General features: G+C 41.2%; 1 protein-coding gene across 25 annotated transcripts in view; it reads left to right on the top strand.

The window, feature by feature from the left end:
• The first annotated feature begins 974 nt into the window (after nt 1-974).
• Nucleotides 975-24,400, top strand: part of CLASP2 (cytoplasmic linker associated protein 2) — a 139,232-nt gene continuing 115,806 nt past the window's right edge. For 5 of the 25 annotated variants that reach the window (XM_084511533.1, XM_084511536.1, XM_084511531.1 and 2 more), the window contains exons 1-6: nt 1,151-1,477; nt 11,383-11,461; nt 17,155-17,258; nt 21,049-21,140; nt 21,464-21,539; nt 22,685-22,782. In XM_084511533.1, coding sequence (XP_084367659.1) covers nt 1,298-1,477; nt 11,383-11,461; nt 17,155-17,258; nt 21,049-21,140; nt 21,464-21,539; nt 22,685-22,782 — 629 coding nt within the window. In that variant the 5' untranslated portion in view covers nt 1,151-1,297. Of the gene's footprint in view, nt 1,031-1,145; nt 1,478-11,382; nt 11,462-17,154; nt 17,259-21,048; nt 21,141-21,463; nt 21,540-22,684; nt 22,783-24,400 lie in introns of those variants that run through there. The other 20 variants (XM_084511559.1, XM_084511545.1, XM_084511558.1 and 17 more) reach the window with 7 other exon arrangements.

Raw genomic sequence — 24,400 nt, 5'->3', positions numbered from 1 at the left:
TTATGTAAGGCCAAATAAACACCAACTGGGGTGTAAAAACAAGGGAAGGACCTTATATGTGATAGTACGGGAAGAAAAGGATGGCCTATACAAACAGCAGCTTGCATTTTAGTGTAATGTGATGTCTCCAAGCGCTGGAGGGATGGCATCACCCTTTTCTGCCACTGAAAGGAGTTGCTCTACTTCCAACCTACTGAGTCTTTTGCTTTTGCCCTCAGGACTTGTGGCCAGCCCAGCTCGCTGGTCACTCAGCTTGTTAATTCAGTCTGGAGGAGGCTCAGGGAAAACCTTATCGCTCTCTACAACTACCTGAAAGGAAGGTGTGGGGAGCTGGGGGTCAGCCTCTTCTCGCAGATAACTAGCAATAGGACTAGAGGGAATGGCCTCAAGTTGTGCCAGGGGAAGTTTAGGTTGGAAATCAGGAAACATTTCTTCTCAGAAAGAGCAGAGCAGTCAGGTATTGGAACAGGTTGCCCAGGGAGGTGGTGGCGTCACTGTCCCTGGAGGTGTTCAAGGAAAGGTCGGACGTGGTGCTTAGGGACATGGTTTAGTGCGTGACAGTGGTGGGAGGGTGATGGTTGGAGTAGGCAATCTTGGAGGTCTTTTGCAAGCTTTATGGTTCTGTGGGTCTGTGATTTAAAACTGATACCAAAACAGCAATTCCAGCCGCTACGGAGCTTATGGCACCCAACCCACAGGCGTGCTCCGCGCACCCTCCCTGAGGCCCCCGCCCCCCTTGCGGCCGCCAAACCCCCTCAGAGCCCCCGGCCCCTCCCCTCAGCGCCTCGGGGACAGCGGGGCGGGCGGGCTGCGCATGCGCCTCCTCCGGCGGGCCACCACCCGCGTGGAGGCGGTGGGCGGGGCGGGAGAGGGCGGGCTCGCTGAGGGGGCGGGGCTATGAGGAGCCCCCGCCCCGTGCCGGGCCCCGCCCCGTGCCGGGCCCCGCCCAGTGCCGGGCCCCGCCCCGTCAGTCCGGCGCCGGCCCGCGGCGGGGCCGCAAGTTGCCCGGGACGGCGGCGGCGGCGGCTCTGCGGGGCTCGGTTCGGCCCGGCCCAGCCCGGCCCGCGGGGAGGAGGGGACGGCCGTTGGCACGGAGCTCCCCCGCGGAGGGGACCGGGGGCTGCCGGGGTCCGAGGGGATGCGAGCTGCGGGCCGGCCCCGCCGCGGCGTGGCGCGGGGGAGGTCGGGCCGGGCCCTGCGGCGCTGAGGAGCTGGAGCCCCGTCCCGTCCCGTCCCGTCCCGTCCCGTCCCGCCCCGTCCCGTCCCGCCCCGTCCCGCCGGCCCGGAGCCGCCCGGGATGGATCATTTCTGTCAGCAGGTGCAGCAGAAGGACGTGAGCCGCAGGCTGCAGGTCGGGCAGGAGCTGCTCGAGTACCTGCGCGACCCCGCGGCGTCCCCGGACGTGGAGCAGGACCCGCAGCGTCTCGACAAAGTGATCGACGAGCTGGCGGCGTGGGTCAACTCCAGCAACTTCAAGGTGCGGGGCGGGGAGGGGCCGGGGCGCTCCTTGGCCACACGGACAGGCCGGCGTCTGGCCCGTCCTCCAGCCCTTCCTCCCCCGGAGAGTCGGGAATCTGGCCTGGCTTTGACTAACACTTCTCGCTTTCTGTTCCTTTTATCGTTGCCTGAACATGGCAGCACATTCCCTCTTGGGGGACACCCCCCCAACTGTTCCCTTAGCCTGAAATAGCATAGCTATAACATAGCTAGTAATTCTTTTTTTGCTACCCCTCCCATTCCCTTCCCGTGCTGGGCTCTCTGCTTGGTGTAACGTTTCCTGGGATTCCCAGGATTTCCTGCAGGCCCTAAAGAGTGCTGTTTCACTGTGTTGGTATTTCTCTCTGCTTAATGACTGAATTGCTTCTTCGGGTTCCAGTTGTAAATTTAAAGTTTTTCTATCGCCTTTAGGTGACTTTGTCATAGACGAGAAGTTACACGGTATTTTTATAGCTACCCGATGATGACTCATGTTTGGCTTTTTTTCCTGGTGCGCTTTTGGCTGACATACAGGAAAACAGTATTTATGGTGGACACGTGGGGGGAGTAATATTTGTCAATTTTTCTGCTGTTGGTCAGCCGATAACGATAGACAATGTAGCTTTATTACCAAACGCGATCGCATTCGTCTTTGCGTGTTTTTTTTTTTTTTTCTTTTCTTTTTTTTCCTGCTGTATATAACTGTCGCTGGTCTGCGCTCTCGTCATCTGGTGGCGGTGTTGATCTGTACTGCTGAGCTCAGGTCTGGCAGCAGGGCAAGAGCCACCCTTCCTGCTGCGCAGAGTCCCAGAGTTGCTGTCTTGTCTCCTAAGTTGTCCTTAGGACTTAGTCCTTTGGACTTAGTGCATGGCGTTTATGGTATTTTTTTTTTCCTATTTCTGTAATCTCTGGAGGAAAACAAAGGAACACCTTGCAAAGGCAGTGTGTTTGTGAAATACTTATTTTTACTCCTTAGATTTGACAATGCTATGTACTTGGCTGTGTTTGCACATAGCACTTCTAAGTTTGAGGCCTGAAAATGATCAGGCTCAGCTGTATTTGCATGTATCTCGCTTTTTTTTTTTTTTTTTTTTTGAGCAAATTTGTTCCTAAAGGTCAGGTTACTTACAGGGAGTAATGTGGATTGGATAAAGATGATTTACTTGTTTTTGAATTCTTAATCTGAGGATAGTTGTTGGCAGTTAATAAATGTCAAAGTTAGGCAAGTTATTTTTAAAACATGTAGGATAACATAAAAGTTGTTTCCTGAACTTCTAAATTGATGAAATCGGGAATTGAAAAGGAAATTTCAAGGTGTTGTGGTGGTTGTTTCTTTTTATCTTTGTAAAGCAAGTCATTCTGCTCACTGTTGATGTAAAGTGACAGTGATGTTGGCTGTTAGGACTGTACAACAAAGGAGGAATCTACTGTAGGCCAGATAACCTTCCCAAGCCTCAGTCAAAATATGAGGTTATTATAAAATCTTATAATTAATAATTATAATTCTTACTATATTATAATATGACAATTATAATTCTATAAGTAGACTTCTATAAATTATGATGATTATTATAATTCTTACTATATTCTTACAGTCTCCTTTTCTGCGTGTCACCTATTGGTGGCTCTTTATACATAAAAAAAACCTGCATTTCAAAGTATATTGTACACGCAGTATTAATGGCAACAGCACGAGGTGTTGGATGTTTTGTTTGCAATCAGTTCCAGTGTCCCTGTCTATGATGGTGTTGTTTGGCATCTGATGTTTCCAAATGAAAATAAGGAATATTCTGAAGAATTGTGGTTGGATCTAAAATTCATATTTCATCTTAAACAAGCATGGATGTTACATGCAGTGGGACTTGATCTTTGTAGCTCCCTTCCAAGTGAAGTATCCTGTCCGATGTTTAACTGCTAGGTCTTAGTTTGTTGGTAAGCTCGGGGCCTGAATGATGACAGAAGATAATGAGTGTCACAGGCTTGTATGTATTCTCGAGACAAGTATTTCAGTAAACTTTGTTTTTAATTATGGTATTTATATTGATTTGTTGGATGCCTTTTTTTTCTGCTGAGGAGTGAATATTCCTAGAAGTTCCTACTTAACATCTTTTTTTTTTTTTAATGTCCTATTGAAGGTCTTCAAAGTCCTGAAGTAATTAATCCCTCCCAGTTGGCATGGCAGTTTAATTGGGCGATGATATTGGCCGGTAATTGGCCTATTTGTCAGAACTGCTGAGCTAGATGAACTGGAGTTACAAGCAGGGGATATTTAGAGAAAGTTACAAGAAGGTGCATTATTTTCTTGGGGGTGACAGGTATGGATAATGAGGCAGTAACTAACATAACTTGCCCTGGACGTGCTATATTTGTTCCCACTCTACTGAGTGTGAAACTTCAATTCTTCTACATGAAGTGCTCCATCTGAACATCCTGAAAAAGAAGAGGAGAGATCTGGGAGCTCTTGGTTCTTCTCTGTGCAATGTCTGAGAAGACATGACATCCTATGACAGTTTCTGCCTCAAATAAACACGAGGAGAGGAACTGGAAGAAATAGGAACAGAACGGCTGATTTGGCAGACTTGGTAATGAATGAAAAGAGATGAGGGGTTAAGTAACCAAGTGTGGACTTGTTATCAGCAGGGTTGAATTAAGAGGTCAAAATCTTTTTGCCACAAGTTTAATAGTGTTTTTACTTTTTGAAAGTTTGCTTGTACTGGGTCTGGCTGGGATGTTAACTTCCCCTGCAGCAGCCCATACAGTGCTGTGCTCTGCGATTGTAGCTAGAACAGCAGTGGTATCACACCAGTGTTGTGTCTGCTGCTGAGCAGTGCTGACACAGCATCAGGACTCTTTAACCCTCCTGGGGGGTGGGCAAAAAGAAGTAAGAAAAGAAACATCACCAGGGCAGCTAACCTAAACCAACCAAAGGGATATTCCATACCATATGATGTCATGCTCCACAATAAAAGGTGGAAAAAGGAAGAAGAGGGGAGGGGTGGGCTCTCGTGAAAATGTCGGTCCTCCTCACAAACACCGGCTACATGCGCTGAGGCCCTGCTTCAAGGACGTGGTCAAGCATTGCTCATTTGTGGGAAGCAGAGAGTAATTTCTTTCCTCTGCACTTCCACATAATCTTTATTTGTGGTTTTATCTCAACCTGTGAGTTGTTCTTTACTTTACTTTTTTCCCCCCTTCATCTAAGGAGGGGGACTGAGAGAGTGGTTGTGGTGTTTAGCTGCCTAGCATGGTAAAAACACCACATAGCTATTCATAGCGGTTTAATTAGCAAAACTCAGCCAGTAGTTCCAAACTATGAAAGCTGATCAGGAAAATGTCTACGTTCATCTTTCTCATTGAAGAGGAGATCAGTTACCAGTTGGAGCTGCTGACAAATCAGTAAGGTGGGATTAAGAACATGTATTGATTTGTCTGGGAATGGCATGGAGTGAAAGTTTGTTACAGAACACTGGAAGCCTCACAGAGAGGGAGATGAGCTGTTTTCCCAGGCTGTCTGTAAGGGGTGTCCTGGGGACTTCAGTTAGGATGTCCACTGTGCAACCAGCGATGTAGCAGCTTCCAAAGATGCTCGGAAACTTGTCAACACCAGGGAGTACCCAGAAGAGGTGCACAATTCAACCTTTTCGTTTCAGACCTCATTACGATCGCAGGGTTGCCCACTGAACTGGAAATCATTTGCCTAGCATCCTGGTGCTATGATTTGGTTTGTTATATATCGGCTGGGACTTTGATTTGTTGCTGCAATCCAAACATTTTTCATGATTTTTTGTTTTTTAAATGGCCGTTTTCCCAAGGCTGCAAACAGTAGTGGGGAAAAAATGAAGGGGAAAGAATTCTGATTTTTTTTTAAAGAGAAGTTGGATGCGGAGTATTGAGAGTTGGCTGATGGCATTACTTTGCCAGTATTTGTTTTCCTCAGACTTAGAAATACCTGTCAGATGCAGAAAACTGGAGCAGTGATAATATTTGTGATAATACCTCGGGGTAGCTTGAAGCAGTGAACTGATGGCTTATTCTTGAGGGTATCACATCCTTCTATTACTGACATACGTGGTCACTGGCTTTATGGGACTAACGTGGATGTTCTTCTTGATGAATACATGCGAATAAAACATCACTGGTCTTGTGTCAGAGCGGGAGATTTTTTTTCCTTGTTTTTTTGCAAAGCAGAGTATTCCTTGGGTTTGTTGGTCACAACGCTGAAGGGGGAGAGATACTGGATGACCAAGAAAGTGGCTGTTGTGTTTGTGCATTTATGTGGTATAACAAGTGTGTGTCGTATCTTCTGTTCAACAGAATAGTGCCAGCAGGAGGAGTTTGAAGGTTTCATTAATGAAGGGAAAATTGGAATGGTAATTGGGCAAATAGGCAAGAAACAAGAAACAGCTGGGGCCACTGGTGAGTGAGGTGGGAGCTGAAGTTGAAAGGCATTTGAACAAAAAGGAGCGAGCAGCAGTGACACAGAGCAGAGGCAGACAGAGGACCAGGTCAGAACATGAGGAAAAATGTCTCAAGCTGCAGAAGTGCATGCCATACGGGTGTCGCTGCCATGTGCCTGAACACATACATTTCAACCACACATGTGAAAACGTCTCTTACCACCACACGTCTAGACAAGGCTATTTCCACTGGATACCTGAACATGTCCAGGCCTCAGGCCTGAGCACGCTTGTTGCCACCGTACACCTGAACGTGCATGTAGCTGCCACATGCCTGAACAGGCGTGAGCATGGGGGTAGCTGCCACACACGAACATGGGTGTAACTGCCACATGTGTGAACACGCACTACTGCCACAGGTTTCCACAGATGTGAACGCTTGTGTTACTGCCACAGGTGGAATCATGTGTTGCTGACACATCCATGAACAGGCACGTGGCCATCACACAGCAGAACACATGAGAACATGAGTGTTCCCAATACACACCTCAACACATGTAAACATGTCTTGCCAGCAAATGACTCCACATGTGTGAACACGTGTGTGTTTTAGATATGTGAATGGAAAAAGGAGAACTAAAGAATACATAGGGCCACTCCTTGATAGGGAAGGTCTCCTCACAGACAATGACATAGGCAAAGCAGAGACGCTTAACGCCTTCTTTGCCTCTGTCTTCAATGCCGATGATGGGCTTCGGGACCCAGGGTGCCCTGAGCTGGAGGACCGGGACGGTGGGGATGACAAACTCCCAACCGACCCTGAACGTGTGCGGGATTTGCTACTCCACCTGGATCCCTACAAGTCCATGGGTCCGGATGGGATTCATCCCCGGGTGCTGAAAGAGCTGGCGGACGTCATCGCGGAAACTCTTTCAATTATTTTTCAACGATCCTGGGAATTTGGAGAGGTCCCGGTAGACTGGAAGCTGGCAAATGTTGTGCCAATTTTCAAGAAGGGTCAGAAAGAAGACCCTAGCAATTACAGGCCTGTCAGTCTCACGTCAGTGCCTGGTAAAATCATGGAGAAGATGGTTCTTGAACTTATTGAGGCGCACCTGGGGGACAAAGCAGTCATTGGTCCCAGCCAGCATGGGTTTGTGAAGGGTAGGTCCTGCCTAACTAACCTGATTTCCTTTTATGATAAGATCACCCATATGGTGGACCAAGGGAAACCAGCTGATGTGATTTTTTTGGACTTGAGCAGGGCTTTTGACACGGTTTCCCATAGGATCCTACTGGACAAAATGTCCACCATACAGCTAAATAAAAACATCATACGATGGGTGAGCAATTGGCTAACGGGCAGGGCCCAAAGGGTTATGGTAAATGGGGCTGCATCAGGCTGGCGGGCGGTCACTAGTGGGGTCCCTCAAGGCTCCATTTTAGGGCCGGTACTTTTCAATATTTTTATAAACGATCTGGATGTAGGAATAGAAGGTATTTTGAGCAAGTTTGCTGATGACACCAAACTTGGAGGAGCTGTGGACTCTGATGAGGGTGGAAAGGCCTTGCAGAGAGATCTGGACAGATTGGAGAGCTGTGCAATCACCAACCGCATGAAGTTTAACAAAGGCAAGTGCTGGGTCCTGCACCTGGGACGGGGAAACCCTGGCTGCACGTATAGACTGGGCGATGAGATGCTGGAGAGCAGCCTAGAAGAGAGGGATCTGGGGGTTGTGGTAGACAGCAAGTTGAATATGAGCCAGCAGTGTGCCCTGGCAGCCAGGAGGGCCAACCGTGTCCTGGGGTGCATCAAGCACGGCATTGCTAGTAGGTCAAGGGAGGTGATTGTCCCGCTCTACTCTGCGCTGGTGCGGCCTCACCTCGAGTACTGTGTGCAGTTCTGGGCACCACAGTATAAAAAGGACATGAAACTGTTGGAAAGTGTCCAGAGGAGGGCTACGAAGATGGTGAAGGGCCTGGAGGGGAAGACGTATGAAGAACGGCTGAGGTCACTGGGTCTGTTCAGCCTGGAGAAGAGGAGGCTGAGGGGAGACCTCATCACAGTCTACAACTTCCTCGTAAGGGGGTGTCGAGAGGCAGGAGACCTTTTCTCCATTAACACCAGTGACAGGACCCGCGGGAACGGGGTTAAGCTGAGGCAGGGGAAATTTAGGCTTGACATCAGGAGGGGGTTCTTCACAGAGAGGGTGGTTGCACACTGGAACAGGCTCCCCAGGGAAGTGGTCACTGCACCGAGCCTGTCTGAATTTAAGAAGAGATTGGACTGTGCACTTAGTCATAAGGTCTGAACTTTTGGGTAGACCTGTGCGGTGTCAAGAGTTGGACTTGATGATCCTTAAGGGTCCCTTCCAACTCAGGATATTCTATGATTCTATGATTCTATGTGTTGCTACCACATGCCTGAACATGCCTGAGCATGTGTTGCCACCTCAGAGGTGAACAGGCATGTTGTAGCCACACATCTCCATACGCGTGACCATGTGTTGCTTCCATAGGATGAACGTGTGAACATGAGTGAGCATGTGTTGTTGCCACATCCATGAAAACACATTGTGTATCATTACAACACGTGTTCAGATGTGTCCACACCTGGCATGTTATTGACAAACAGCTGAAAATATGTGAAAACGTACCTCATTGCAACACACTTGAACATGTGTGTTGTCATCAGAGCTCTGAAATCATATATGTCTGTTACCACCAAATGCCTGAAAACACATTAAAATGTGTTTTGTCACAACATGTGTGAACATATCTGTTGTCACCTTATGCCTGAAAAGGTGTGAAAATGTATTTTACACAACATGCATGAATACGCATGAACACAGGTGTTGTCACTGTATGCCTGAAAACGTGTGAAAATGCGTTTTGTCACAAGACCCATGAACACGTGTGCTGTCAGCGTATGCCTGAAAATACATGAAAATATCCTTTAGCACTACACACCTGAACACACATGAATATGCATTTTGTCATCAAAGCACTGAAATGTCTACTTTCTTTTCGTCACAACACAGGTGAACATGCATGAACACTGAACGTGCATGTTGTCACCAAATGCCTGAAAACACGTATAAATACCTTTAGTCACAACATACATTAACATGCATTTTCTCACCATATGCCTGAAAAGATGTGAAAATGCATTTTGTCACAACACGCATGAACACGTCATGAAGTCTGAAAACACGTCTGCTCACATTTTGTCACAACACATGTGAACATGTGTGAACACGTGTGTTGTCACCACATACCATAAAACTTGTGAAATCTAGTTTTGTTGCAAAATGTGTGAACATGCATGAACACTTGTGTTGTTGCCATATGACTGAAAACACATTAAAATCTGTAATGAAATGCAGTCATGTGTTCCTCTTAATTTTTAATCTCTGAGCTGCTGCACAAAGTCATCACGAGAGATTTTACAAATATAATCAGATGTGTAGGGAACTGTATGCATTGTTACAGAGGGAGATGCTGCAGATTTATGCATTAATAAACAACAGAATACTTATGAAGAAAAGGTGTCTTAAAGATTGTCACTGAAAGACGCCTTAGACCTAAGGTGGAGCTCATAGTAAGGAAACAGATGCATAGGAAAACAGTATGTATATTCAAAAACAAATTCTTATTTCAGGCATCACGTTTTATACTGAGATTTTGTTTCAAGTCTTGTGTAGCTTTAGAATCAGGAAAAGAACATTAATGGAAAGCCTTGATGTTACCATAAAAGCTGATTTATATTTTAAGTTATCAATTACAGTATTTTGCTTTCTCGTTCTACTATGTTTCAGCTGCATTTACTTGTTAGCAACATAGTAATTTAAGCCAGGGATACTCTTCTGTGTTAGTATGTAATAAAAACGAGTAAATTTCCAAGTAAATTGTACTCAATTTTCCATCTCCTGTTTAAATGGAGATCTACTAATATTAAATTCATTAAAATATTTTTAATTTTATGGTTGCTTCAGATCCTATATTTTATGGAGGGCTTAGTTGTCTAGTTTCCTTTTCAAGAATCATACAGTACTGCGTACGTGGGCCACTCTTCCTCATATTCATCCCCAGTCAAATTATTTTTGGCCTCTCCTCTAGTCTGGACAATTGTTACGGATAAGGATTTTAAGAGAACATTGTTCTTGAAGAAAATGTGGTTCCAAATTTTATGAAAATAAATAGCTAGTAGGAGGGAGTAATTCTGTTTGTGTATTTGTGGGGAAAATTACAAACGCCAAAGTTTCAAAAGTTTCAGGAGGTCTTGGGCATTTGCCTCTTCATGGGCAGCAGCTTGCATTAACCACGAGGTTCAACAACGTAGGTTTTTGTGTTCATAATGAACAGTTACAGGAAATTAAGAATGAAGTCTTGGAACAGTATACAGGATAATAAAAGGGGAGAAGAAGTGTCCTCACCAGAATTATTTAACTGATCATTTCTGACTACGTTTTTGTTTCTAGATAAATGGATATTGTCGTCTCATCTACTTTCTGTTGGTATATGGGAATTGCTCAGAATTCCAGTAGCATTTTGTGCTTTATTTTGTTTTTTGAATTTTGAACAAGACCAAGTGAAAAGAAATAAAACTTCTATATTTTACAAAGCAGGTAGACAAATGCTGTGGTCTGAATTGCTAGGGAAGATAACATTAGCTTCTCTGAGTTGTTCTCTTGGGACTTTGGTAAAAGATGCAATCACTTCAGTGGATGATCTAGGTTAACCAGATTGAGACAAGCACGTAACATCTGGGCTTTATTTTATTTTATTTTATTTTATTTATTTTTTTGTTTTTGTTTTAAACTGTTAAGCTGTTTGCTTTTTCTGAATCTGGGAACTGCTCCTCATCCATTCTCCCCCCCCCGTTTTTTTTGTAAGGCTTTCTGTTTTATTTTTTTATTATTCTTTCAGCAGCTTAGGTGCCTGGTAGAGGAGGTGAGGCCTAAAGCAATATGTCTGTCCTGGTGCTGGTCCCTGTTTAAAAGGGATTTTGATTTACAGTTTATACTGTGATAAACAATATCTGGCAGTCATTTTTTAAAGAAAGGGGGAATGGAATTGCAGTCCTCATACACAATCCAGAGAGAAAAATGAAGAGAATGAAGAGCTTCTTCCAGCTCCTTAGTCCTCTTCATTCATCATTTAAATTTTAATAATTCCAAGTTGCAAATAGTAAAACATTGATTTTCTAACATTTAATTTCTTCCTGTTTTAAGAGAAGTAATAAAAAATCTGGACTGATGTAGTATATGTAAATATAATTGATCCAAACATATGCTGATAACTTTGTCTTAATGAAAGCTTTTAAGAAATTATCAGCTCTCTAATTGGAACTTTCATTTTTTTATTTGTTTAAGATACGTTTAAGATATTAGTTTAAGATATAGTGGTCCAGCTTGTTTGCATACAGAAGTCTGTAATTTCTTTAAAGTATATTCTAAAGAAATCTCTAGTCTTCTGTTCTGTGTATCTCATGCTTTTGTTTTGACAGGTGTCGTTACTGGGATTAGATGTTTTAGGTGCCTTTGTCAACAGACTATCAGGACGTTTTAAATCCTATATAGGAACCGGTAAGTGAAAAGTAACTTTCTTTTCCTTAAGACCAAAAGGTAGTATGTTGCCCATCCACTCCCAGCAGTGGTAGCTGAACATGTAGGAAGCTTTCTGAGCTAATCATAGTTTAAAACAATAGCTGGGGATGTAAATGTATAGGTATGTCATTGCTGTTGTTGGAATTTGAATAATTTTATATTAACTTGTAAATACTCATTTTTCCTGTAATTACTAATTTGTACGTGGTGATTGGAATTTTTAAGGGTTCCAGGAATGTCCTTTCTGTAATTAATTTCAAACTATATAGTTGCTTGCCACTCCTGTGCTATGTAGTTACTTACGATGTTCCAAGACAGTCATCTAAAAATGGTGTAAGAACATAGGTGCTACCTTTAGCTTGTGTTAAAGATTGTAGGTTTTATTTGTGGATCATTTTAATTAGAGCTTTATGTCTACTGAAGTCTGTGGTCTAAGGGGATTATGTGGTCCACCTCCTGCTTGGTAACTGCTAGCTAGGTAAGTCTAGTTTTCAGTAGTCTAATCTTTTTCTGGGATGAAAAAGAGTACAAGCCCTTACTCTTGGTTGAAATGTTTACTCAAATAAGAGTATTATTTTGTTTATTTGCATGGTTGCTTTTGTTTGTTTTGTTTTTAGAAAAGGCTGCAAAAGGAGACTCAGTTATTTGTATTTTTTTCCCCAGAATAGATGTTTTGAATTGTGTTTATATTTCTGAATTTCACAAAAAGATGAAATTCCTGCAACATCTCAGAAAATTCTTAAATTTCCTTTAGTTGCCTTTATGGTTAATGATCATACGTAATGGTCAGAGCTGTTCTAAGCTGTGACTTTTCTTGTCTTGGTGACAGATTCTCTAAAGCTGTAAAAAAAAAAAAAAAAGGCAACAACAACACAACCCCTATGATGTTTAAAGCTCTTTACATCCTGTTGAGCTGTCTGGAACCTTTGTGGTTGCAACTCCAGTAGAGCTGACAGGGACTCTCTGAAAGTGGTTCACAGAAAGGGGTAGACAGGAGAAGGTATATGCAAGAAGGGCACTTAAAAGAGCAGTGGTCAATAGAGAGGGAATAAGGGGGAGTTGTGAGCAATGATGCACACTGAAAAACTCCATATTTGTGTTGTAAAAGAAGGAACTCCTGTTAAAGTTTAACAAAAGAAAATCGTTTGTGCTACCTGTGGCATTCTTTGCTTCAGGGGATCATACAGTAAAGCTGCTCAGAATTTTTAAAAATAAATGGGGTGCCACTCTAGGCGCTGAATTCTGTGATTTACTTGTTTCTTATCTTCTGTCCTTGTAGAGGAAATAACTGTTTAATCTCTCAAGGCTCTACTCTGACTCTCCAGGCTGTTCTTGGCTCTAAATCTCGCATTATTGTCAAACTAGTAGTGCAAAAATAATTATGTGAATTCGTATAAATGAAGATTTATTTATTTTTACCAAGCCAAGAAAAGGAAGACAAACAACAGAGAAGAAACTAATTGGGTAACAAGCTCTGTTAAGGATGTAATACAAACCTAACTATTTATGCAGTTAGAAAGGAAAAGGAATAAATATCAGGTCAGATGTAGATAGCAGGTCAGTTGGAGGTAGACCAGGTACAATTAATGTGTGCTATACAGCATGCTTACTAACACCTTTAAGATTTCTTCACTGAAGAAAATTATAATATCTTTGTATAACTATGCTGACATATTAACAGGAAAACCTGTGGAATGGCTCATAGTGATAGGAGACTGACAATATGCTAAAATGTGGTGCGAGGGCAGGTAGAATGGGGTACAGGTCTTTGTGGCTCTGCAAAGAATAATTCTGCGTTATCAGCAGAAATTAATAAAAGAAAGAAAGTTGTAAAACGTTACTGGGTTTTCCAAATCCATTTGAAATAAATTAAAGAAACCAGGCAATGGAAGAAGTAAGCTCAGCAAGATTAATATAAAACAGTAGGGATACGTGAATCCGTACTGTATGTGACAGATAATATACTTCACTGGATAAGTTGGGATACTACTGCCTTGCATAGTGCCTTTATAGATGATGCTACTTCTTCATCCTCACATTTGTGTAACTCCAACGTCTATTTGAGACTGTTTAGCTTGCAGACTGATGGCAGAAACAACCAAATGGAGCACTTGCACAGCAGCATAGAGAAGGACATCAGTTTGATAATGACGGTGAGAAAGCATATAAAACATAAAGGAGAACTACCAGCCAAAATAATTGTTCAGTTATATTTAGAATAAAGTTGGGGGATAAACGTGATATAAAAGTTCTTAGTGGTATGTTTTCAGGTCACTTGTTCTTTGGGAAGTAATAGCACTAATCTTCTAGAGCAGGAACTCCAATTCTGGTGCAGTGTGCCCTTGTACTGCAACTATGACTTAAGCTTTTCTTGGTAAGGATAGAAACCCACCTAAAGGTGGCCAAGTTAAAAAATCTTTTAATGAACTCTAGTGCACAAATACCCAGTATATACTTCCTAAGGTGCCAAAAAATCTCCTAGCTTGGTCCTGTGGACTCAGTTCCAACATATCTCTTACCTCCTGCCTTTGATGGACACGTCTTATTGATGGAATGCCCCAGTATGTCCTCAGGTCTGCTTGTAAACAGACACATACTGGTACAAGGGCTGGGCTGAGCTGGGAGAGGGAAACAGTGTCTGGGGTGGTGAGTGGGCAAAGCTGCTGCTTTCTAGTAGTAGTGTTGGCTTGTCCTGATGTAGAGTGTGTTGTACTGTAGTTGCTGAAGCTAAACTGTAATGGCTGCTTTGAGCTTAGGACTTCTTTTAAGGGCTTCTTCTTCTAAGAACTCAAAATTTCTTGTGCTATGTGGCCTTGGGTTGGACAGAACTAGAGTGGAGCAAGAGGCCAGGAGGCACTGAATGCAAGCTAGGCAAGGATGCTTAGAGTAGGGGAAAAGAGAGGGGTATTAGCAAAACAGGATGCTAAAGAGGACCCAAGCATCTTAAAAATGGTCTAGGAATATTTGGGTAGGGAGATGTGTTTCCCATTTGCCTGTAGAAAGGCTAGCTAACACTATCTGGCTATTTTTCATCACCAATGCAGAAAAAGCAATAATCAAAGTAGTTCTTGCTATAAACATTTATGACATTTGCAAAACAAGTGATGAAGACATTAGGAGTTCAAGTTGAAATATGTTTGGTGGCAATCCCCTTCTAGTTGATCACTTTGAAATTTTATTGATAGGCAACCAACTTAGAATCATTTCCTATTGGAGCTTACTCTGACAGAAAAGATGAACTACCAAACTGAAAACCAGCTGATGGTTGCCAGCACTCAAAAGCTGTATTCCTTTGTCTTATGCAATTATGTCTAATATGTCTATTGCCATATACGTGCTCTTAAAACAACTTGTGATTTAGGGGGAAAACAAGTCAAGGCTGCAGACAGGCAGGCCCTTGAGCAGCTGCCGCAACAGGTAGTTCCTGTGTCAGAGCTCCCAGAGTGACAAAGGCTGGTGTGTTTAGTAATCCACAGGCTGTGTCATAGCTTAGTGCAACACAGTGACCTCATCTCTGTTCAGCATCTTCTAGTAGCTGTTCTCTGTGCTTGCCTTCGTGATTACAGCAAAGCCCTGGTATCTACAGCTCCATGAACTGACTCAGCCTGCTAATGAGTCACAAAAGAGTGGTGTTCAGCAGGACAGGCATTCACTGTGCTGCCCTCCCTTGGAACAACTTCTCAGTGTTCATTTTTGTTTTGTGACTGGAAATTTAGGAGGGGTCAGCTGTGTACTCCCAAAACTGACTTCTGAGGTTCTGGACGTTTCTTCGGTGTTCACAAAATGGGGAGGGGGAGGACACGGGGGGACACCCTTTCTTTTCACAGTGTATAATGAAGACAGCTATAATAACTTATTCAGAGCAGAAAGGGAAGAAAAAATAGATGAAAAATGCAAAAGCTTGATAGTGATAGCTAAAGACGTCAGTGGAATATCCAGAGCCAGTTGAATTAAGTGTTTAGATTGTAACAATTAGAAAGTATTCAGATACAGTAAGAGGAAAAAATCAGAGTTCAGCAATGTATTTGTCCAGCAGTTATCACACTACAGAAACAGCTGGGGGGTTTAATACTGTTATGTAGAAGCAGAGGACTGAGGAGACCTCCTGAATTACATATTCTTTTCCCTTTCTTTTGCTGGCACCACTACTGCTTAGTTATCATTGTCATTATAATCATCAAGTTCTATTACAATTCTTTCAGATTTCCCTTTCAAAATGCAGGGTGATAGAGTTATTTCTTCTGTGAGCTGAATAGCAGTCAGAGGCTGAGAGAGGGACCAAACAAAAAATAACTGTCGACTACTCTCATGTGTTCCGAAATGTAACACCATAAGTAGTAAAAGGTGATTTTAGCTGTAACTTCTTTAGCTGGTGGTGGAATATGAGAGAGTCCTCAAAAGATTCCTGGTAAATGTTAGGAATGTTAGGCTACTTTTAAAGTTTGAAGTAAATGGCATGGTAATTACAAACTTGGCCCCTGCTTGACTAGAATACTAATTTGGAGGAGAACTACAGGCTGGGTGTCGTGATCTGCGTTGAGTAAGAGTTCCAGCTAGAATTACCTTTCTGATACTTTCAGCTCTTAGAAATCTGTGAATCAGATCAGAAACAAAAGCTCATACAAAAGGCTGAGCTGTTAAGAGGTAAATGTTAACGTTAGCCTGTGACACTGATTTTTCCAAGTGGTGTTTCAGGTACTGATAGTGACTGTAAAAGCACTGTCCCATGGGAGATAAGTGGGAGATAACATCTCCATCAGTTTCCCATTAGTTGTAATCCCTGTCAAAAAGCAGTGTGCTCAGTGTCATTGCTGCTTGTTTTCAAGAAGTTGTACTGAAAGCACTGTGGGGAAGAATCCCACAAAGTGTGCATGTAGGCGCCATACAGAGAACTGGGAACCAGTATAGCAAGATGTCTTACACAATGCTGATCTCAGCATTCATTCAGATAGCTTTCCTAGAGATCATATAGCGTTAATTTTTTTATCAGCTGCAATTAAAAACTTTTCTCTGTGGATAAGCAAATCAAAGATTTGGCAAGTCCTTTAATTTTTAGTGAGTTCTAATCTCTAGGATGTGAAGTCATCAACTCTTGAATAATTTTAGTTAAATAGTATTTGAGGGCACTTGTTTTGAAATTGTAACTTTTACTGAAGGAAGGACAAGTTTCCACAAGATACAGTGAGTGAACAGGAAGATTTAAAACATCTAAAATTTTTGTAATTAAATAGCAAAATCCCAATGATTTGAAAGTAGTTCTTTGTCCTATCCTATTCTTTACTTCTCCCCACTGCTCCCCAGGTTTTAGCGTTATTTTTCAGAAAAGCCAGACATTCAGAAGCTGCTGGCATAGTTTTTGAAGATTAAATGGTAGTCATTCATACAGTTTTTTAAGACAGAAAGCTTTATTTTTTTAAGCCTGTTGGAAATGCTGTGTTCTTTAATTTCGGTTCAATGCATTTGTTGTTCATTTTGTAACATATTCAGAAATACATTTCAGAGTTGCAAATGTTTTGACCATCTTACAGTCAGCTTTTTTTTTTTTTTTTAATAAGGTATATTTCAAACGTGTTTAAGGAATTGTCCTTCAGTATTACAAAATGTTTACTGGGCAAGTGTTTCATCTTTTTTTTTTTTGTTTGTTTGTTTTTTTTTGTTTTTCTCTCCTGTAGTTCTCCTGCCTTTGATAGATCGCTTGGGAGATGCCAAAGACCAAGTTCGAGAGCAAGCACAGAATCTCATATTGAAATTGATGGATGAGGCAGCTACACCCATGGTATGCTTTCACTTTATAGAGATTCAGATATAGGCCTCCATTGAGCTTTTTACTTATGCATGAGCTTGACTTTGAATACGTCACAATGTTATGGTGACTGTTAATAGTGTAAATGTTAAAGGTATTCTTAATGGATTAACACTGATGCATTGTTCAGCTGAAGATAAAAACCTGGCACAGCACAATTCTGCAGGTTTTGAATATCATACCTGAATTTTGTCATGTCATGTCTTGTGGCAGGACTTTGTTAATTAAAGGATGCTTGAAACAACCTACTGGATCTGTGATAGCATAATGAGAATAAGTAAGTTTATTTTGCTCGGAATTAATTTTAAAATGTGCTTTGTGCCTGACACTTAGTAGTCCAACAGTTGAGATAGTGCATTTTAACACAGAAAATCTGGCTTTCTAAATGTATGACAAACATACGTGTGAACCTTTGACAAACTGAGATGGGGATAAATTCCCCTCTGCCTTATTTCTTACGTTGAAGTTCAAATTAAGCAAACCTTTTCACAGTTCTTAGGACTGGGTGGCTTCCAAGTGCTAAATATAGATACATCTACTCATAAGATTGTTTAACAGGACTTCACTGTTTGAGGACCGATATTATGTGGAACTCTGGGGAGCCTGGTTGTCAGTAAGAAGTGTTCTTTGAGTTCTTAATTTCTTAAAAAAAATCTTTCTGAGTTTAAATGCAGAAGTTAATAGGGAGTGTCTGTTTGTTTTTTTGTGTGTATTTTTTTTGGGGGGGGACACGACACCAAAATGAAGTTCTTTTGCTTGCTAGTTCCTGGCTTTGTTTATTCATAGATAAAATTTGAATGTTTGAGCACAAGGAATATGATTTTGCAAACTTCATTTGCAGTTAGAAAATTGTGGTTGCTTTGTTTGCCTGCTAGTAAAAACAGGTTGCATTTTAAGCAAGTATAGAAACTTACAGATATGAGTGGGATTTAGGCATCAGCGCATCATCCATAAAGCCTAGCCTTTATCTGTTGATGAGTTGCAGTTTTGATCATATTCATTGACAAGAGATATGTTATTTATTTCATGCCTAAGTGCCAGTCGCTCACAAGGGACAAGTTCATGTACCAAGATGCTCTGAAGTACCTTGCTTACAGACCTGAAACTATACCTACCTCTACAGTAACAGCCTTCGGATAATTGCATAGCATCTTGGAGACACCTTTCTTAAAACAATCACTGATAAAGAAACTGGTGATTCTTTGTGATAGGACGATAGGCCCTCCTTGCAAATGAGCTCTGGATTAGTGGTGCATCTTTCAGTTTCTGAAGAGAGCCTTTGTTGTGAGGCTGCACTTCAGCTTCTGGAAGAGGAGGCTGAGGGGAAGCCTCATGGCAGCCTGCAGTTCCCTCATGAGGGAAGTGGAGGGGCAGGCACTGAGCTCTGCTCTCTGGGGACAGCGACAGGACCTGAAGGAACAGCATGGAGCTGGGGCAGTGGAGGGTCAGGCTGGGGGTTAGGGAAAGGTTTTTCACCAAGAGGTTGGTTGGGCACTGGAACAGGCTCCCCAGGGCAGTGGTCATGGCACTGAGGCTGTCAGAGTTGAAGAAGTGTTTGGACAACACTCTCAGACATAGGGTTTGATTTTGGGATGGTTCTGTGTGGAGTCAGGAGCTCGAGTCTGTGATCCTTAAGGGTCCCTCTCAACTCAGAATACTCTGTGATTCAGTGATTCTATGATAGAAAGAAACTTTCATCCCCTTTGAAGCTTTCCTGCAGTGTTGGAAAGAATACAAGATTCATGGGGTCCAAGGAACAGCATGCATAAAGAGAAGGTATGGCTTTTCTGGTAACTCCCCTAGGGTGGGGGAAACCCAGCTTCAGGTGTCTGTCTCAAGACAGCTTATGTATCATGAAAAAATTGGATGAAAAGCCTCTATCATCCTCACAGCAGGGACCAAAACAGAGAAGTCTTTCCTGTGCCTCCAGCACTGAAATACAGAGTTTTAGGCTTCCTTTGCTGCAGAGAAACATCCCTTTGGAAGAGCTGGGTGGAATCTTTTTTTGGGGATAAGACTTGTAAGTTTCTTCCTGATCATCTCCTCTGGTCTGTTCCAGTGTGTTTTTGAATAGTACTTAATTTGTCCTGTTGTCAGTTCCTTTTTCTTGTTTTAAATGTGTTTGGGTTTTTCTTGTTGTTGTGTTGTTTAGTTGTTTTTTGTTTTAAGAGCTAGACATAGCTGTCCATGGGCAGGAACCCTTCAAAATATGAATAGAGCTGGTATAAGTGCATGAATAGGATAAAAGAAGGTTGGCATCAACTGTTGCTAGTGAGACATGAGTGCTGAAATTTCTGAGAAGCCATTTGAATTTCTCTGTTTAGATGAATTCAGGCTTAATTTAGTGAAAGATTAAATTTCTTTTCAGCCTGCTTTGTTTATTTCCATACTCTGCAGTTGCCTCTCTGGCAGTATTTTTGTACACCTACTGTGGCTATTTCCTTTTTTCACATTTGTCCTGAAGTGGAGGGATGTTTTCTTCCATAAGATCCTGTTCTTTATTGTTAAGCTGTGTAATTTCAGCAAGATATATTCTATTTATCTGAGGCTTGTTTTCTCTGAATGTAATGTAGTATAAGACAAACAAGAAATCACAGATGAGTCAAAGTGATCAAGTAGGCTCTAGTTGGAAAATTTAAGTCTGCTGTGAAGTGTGCTCCCTCTTTAATAAAGAGGATGCAGTGTTCCCTGCTCCTAATGCTGCCTGCCTTGTTGATCAGTAGCTGTTTGTGTGCATTTTTTTTTCTTTCGGCAAGCCAAATACAGTTGCAATCATTTGTATCGGAAAGATTTTACGTAGTCACTATACATCGTAATTGCAGCACTCCCGGGGTAGGAAGGAGGGTGGTGCCTGCGCTGCTGCGAACTGTGCCATTGCCAGTGTGCAGCCATTGCTAAGCAACGCGCCCCTTGGATGCTCTGCTCGAGAGCTGACGGAGGCTGTAATGGCAGCGGTGTAGCTGGGGGAGTTGCAGTTTGAGTCTGTGCATCTGCTCTGAAACACCACTGAGAATCCCAAGTCTCGTAAGTTTCGTGTTTACACTCTTTACACTCTATTCAGCTAGAGAACGACAAGGAAATGGAAAGGTAAAAGGATAAATGGTACAGTGAAAGGGTAAAGGCAGGCAATGGAAAACAAAGATGCAAGAAGGTAAACGAGGGTTTAGCGAGCCAGAGAATCATACTACAGGAAGCAACACCAGCACAAAAGGAGAAATGAAATCATAATGGAAATGGAAGCGAAGAAACTAGAATGAATTGGCGAGAAATAACTGAAAAATGAAGAAGTAAATTAAAAGTAGGAGAGAAGTAGACAGCAGGAGTATGGATAAGCAGGAGCTAAAATGGATGAGAGGAAATTTTGGCAGGGAAACAACATGAAGCCAAAACAATATAGCAACTTCTGCTTCAGTCAGTAGTTTGAAAATGTTAATATTTGTTTTGTGTTTATTAACTGTACCAATTCTGCATTTTTTTAAAGCCATTTCTCATGCAATAAAAATACATAGCTAGATTTGTGATGAACACTTTTAGAAATTGTTTTGGCATAACAATAATCTGTATTGTGTTTCATGCTGTACATTTTATAACTTAATTTTATCTGCAAAGTGCCTTTACTTTTCCAGTGGACCTGTCTTATGGTTTTTTTTTTTTTTTTTTTTTTTTTTTTTTTGTAACTGATATTAATGTAGTTATAGAAAACGAGTAGAATTACATCATTTTGTGCTCCTGGTAATGAAAGACAATTATTTCTGTTTTATAGTACATTTGGGAACGCCTTGCTGTTGGTTTTAAACACAAGAATTACCGATCCCGAGAAGGAGTGTGTTTGTGTCTTATTGCAACCTTAAACATGTAAGCTTTTTGTTTCTATGGAGACATAAGGATTCTATTCTTTTTCTGAATTTCCTATTTGTCTGAAACTAATACTTTAGGAAGTCTGATTCAATTAAAATAATAAGTAGGAAAAGTTGAACAACTTTACCTGCAAGCTTTCATAAAGAAGGACTAAAGGTATAATATTTGTGTCTGATTTAAAAATAGACGAAGGACTATTAAGAGAGAGATAAAGCTTGATTAATATGTTTGTATTATATCAATGACAAGCTAAAAGTTCATTTTCTGATTTTCTGTCAGAAAAATAATTACTTTTCTTTTTTTTTTTTTTTTTTTTTCAGTTACGGGGCACAATCATTAAGCCTCAGCAAGTTAGTACCACATCTGTGTGCAGCGTTTGGTGACTTGAATAGCCAGGTAAGCATTCCGTTACTTCCTGGTGCTTCTGCAACTGCAGTTTGAGAGAACTGAATGCAAAATAAATGTAGGCATTTAAGAAAAGCTGATAGGCTTGCTTGTATACAACAGATATTTTTTTTCTATAGGACTGTAGTTAAAAAATTGCTTAAATAAGCAAAAACATCTGAAGTGAAAATCAAGATATAGTTGTAGTGGTTACATATGTTGAGCTTCAGAAAACTGTTGAATGGAAATAGTCTCTTGATTTTTCTAAAGCTGAGTTGGAGAAAGAATACTAAGAATACAGAAAGGAAGAAGGCAGGAGTGGTAGGAGATGGGCAAGTAAACAGAAGAGGTCTTTATGCTTATTTTCTTGGTGCAGCAACATCCTTGTCTCCTCTATGTACCATAGCATTGCTCTATTCTGGAGAAAATCAGTTAAGAATTTGTCTTGTTTGTTGATCCTTAGTGAAGATGTAGTTCATATCTTGATAGAGTGGTTGTGGTTTTACCGCAGACTGTTACAAAGAAAAATACCAAAATAATTCCAGAAATTCTTTATAGAGAATAATGGCATTTACTAACATGCATTTTTGGCACTTTTTGTTGTGATGACTTTTTTTGTAAAAGGCAAGCTGTCTCTTTGCTTTAGCTATTATTAACCCTTACCCTATCTCGTCTTACTCCTATTCTTGTGCTTATGTGATACCACCTAATTGCTTATGGTAATTGCTTGTGAAGGAAGTACAGGAAATGCTGGTCACTTTGGCCTACTCTTGTGGGCAGTCAGATACCTAATTTTACAGAATTGCCTCACTGTTTGTAGAAAGAGATGAAGGCAAGATGAAGCATCAAGACTGAGTGCAGGGACTAACTTTTGGAAGTGTTGCCTAGTGTGATAGTGTCCTAAATACAGCACATTTTTGATATTCTTATTCTTACTTCATGTCATTCCCAGAAATTCCCTCTAGAGCTGTTATTTCTAGGATTTTTCATTTACCATCTTGAACTAACAGTTGTGTTTCCTTTCCATTCTCACTGTTTCAACTGTTTTGTGAAATGAGTTGGTGTGCAGGCCAATTGAAAGATTAGTGAGCTGTCAGCAAAATGCTGTTCAGGTTTCTGTAATCCGGAAATGAATAATTTAAATTTGGCATTCACAGGTGAGAGATGCTGCCATACTAGCCATTGTAGAGATTTACAGACATGTGGGAGAGAAAGTACGAATAGATCTTACAAAGAGAGGAATTCCTCCTGGAAGGTGAGTTAGTTGTTTTCATTTTATTATCCTGAGCCATTCTGTTACTGGTTTTTATCAGAACTTAAAACTTACTAAAAACTTAGTGATGTTACAAAAGTTTCTGACTTTCTTTTGATACTGTCTTTCCTGCTTGGAAGAGGCATGTGTTTATAGCTCAATGCAGTCTAATACTCACCAGTTAAAATACCCTGGTTTTAAGAGAAGCTGAGAGCTGGTGAATAGTAGAAAAATGTTTCAAAATTATGCAAATATATACTGCATGTTGTGGAGAGTTACAGTGAACACTGGGGAAGTAATTGGAAAATACTTGAATGTATGCATCTTGTTCCTTATTCTAGAGTTGGTGTTTAGCCTGAATGTATAGAGTTACAACTGAGTAACTTAAATCAATCCTTTTCATGCGTTGTGTATGCGTGAAAGAGAAGTGTGCCTACATGCGTGAGAGTGAGATGAAAGTATGGCAAATATGCAACAAGCTATTACTTTCTTGAAGATAGTTATAATAAAGAAATATCCTCTCTTGCTTCTTGCTAATTACCCTTTCCACAACAGAGGTTTGCTTATGGGCCACAGTTAAATAAGAGAGAGCTGTTTTTCAGTGTACCTGCTTTCCAATTCTGAAACTGAAATTTCTGGGATTTGCTGAGAAAGGAGTATTCAAAAGGAGTATAAGCTGGTCTCATACACATGCTGTCATATGACACTGGATATTTCTTGCAAAAGGTGAAATAAAAATTTGAAAATGCTTATTTCATCAGTAGTTTTTCTTTCTGAAGAGCAATTCTTTAAAGGCTGGTCTGTGTTGTTTGTAGCTTAGTTTATGTGAAATAAAAATAGCCATTGTTGTCTTGCTACTCTTGTAAGGATTTGTTTCTTTAAGTAAACTAGGTAGAGCTTGAACTTGTACTTGTTGGGAAAGACTGTTTATACAATAAATCTTTAAAATTCCTTATTAAAATTATTTACACTTCTTAAAAATGTTAGCTTATTACAAACTAACATAACATTTTACTCTGAGTCTTCAGCATGTTTCTTGGTTTTGAGAAAGCTGAATGTATCTATTGCGTGGGGTTAGACAGAATATCAGAATGGATTCTGTGACTCGTGAGACCCCTCTAAAAATTATTAGCCTTAGTTTTCAATGATAATTTTTAGGGTACTGAAATACTGTAATAGGAGAATGGTGTTGAATTTACTATTTCACATGCCAGGCAGAGTTCAGCCTCTTTGATCAAATGCTTTCCCTGCCTCTAGGAATGAGAAGTCATACATACTCATTCCTTTCTATTTAATGGTTGTCACAGTTATGTAGTGTGAAATGTCTATGTGGTTACCACAGAAGTTTAAGCTATATTAATAGTACAATTTCAAAAATTCAGTTCTACAGCAGATAATTATATCAGAGAAAGTCATGATATATCAGAGCAGAAGAATGCAGATAACAAAAGCTTTTGTCTGTCCTAAGAGTGTTGTGTCTGATCATACATTTAGGTTCAGCACTTATCCTGTTCACATTTCCGTGTGATACAAAGTAAGTAAATCTTGGGATCCAAATAGGATTAAACACCATAGGAGATTTGTCTCCTCAGGGTAATCAATAGCTTCTAATTTACTTGCA

Source organism: Aythya ferina (assembly GCF_964211825.1).
Source record: "Aythya ferina genome assembly, chromosome: 2".
Lineage (NCBI taxonomy): Eukaryota > Metazoa > Chordata > Aves > Anseriformes > Anatidae > Aythya > Aythya ferina.
Note: the sequence above shows the minus strand (reverse complement) of the source record. Positions and strands in the feature narration are given on the sequence as shown.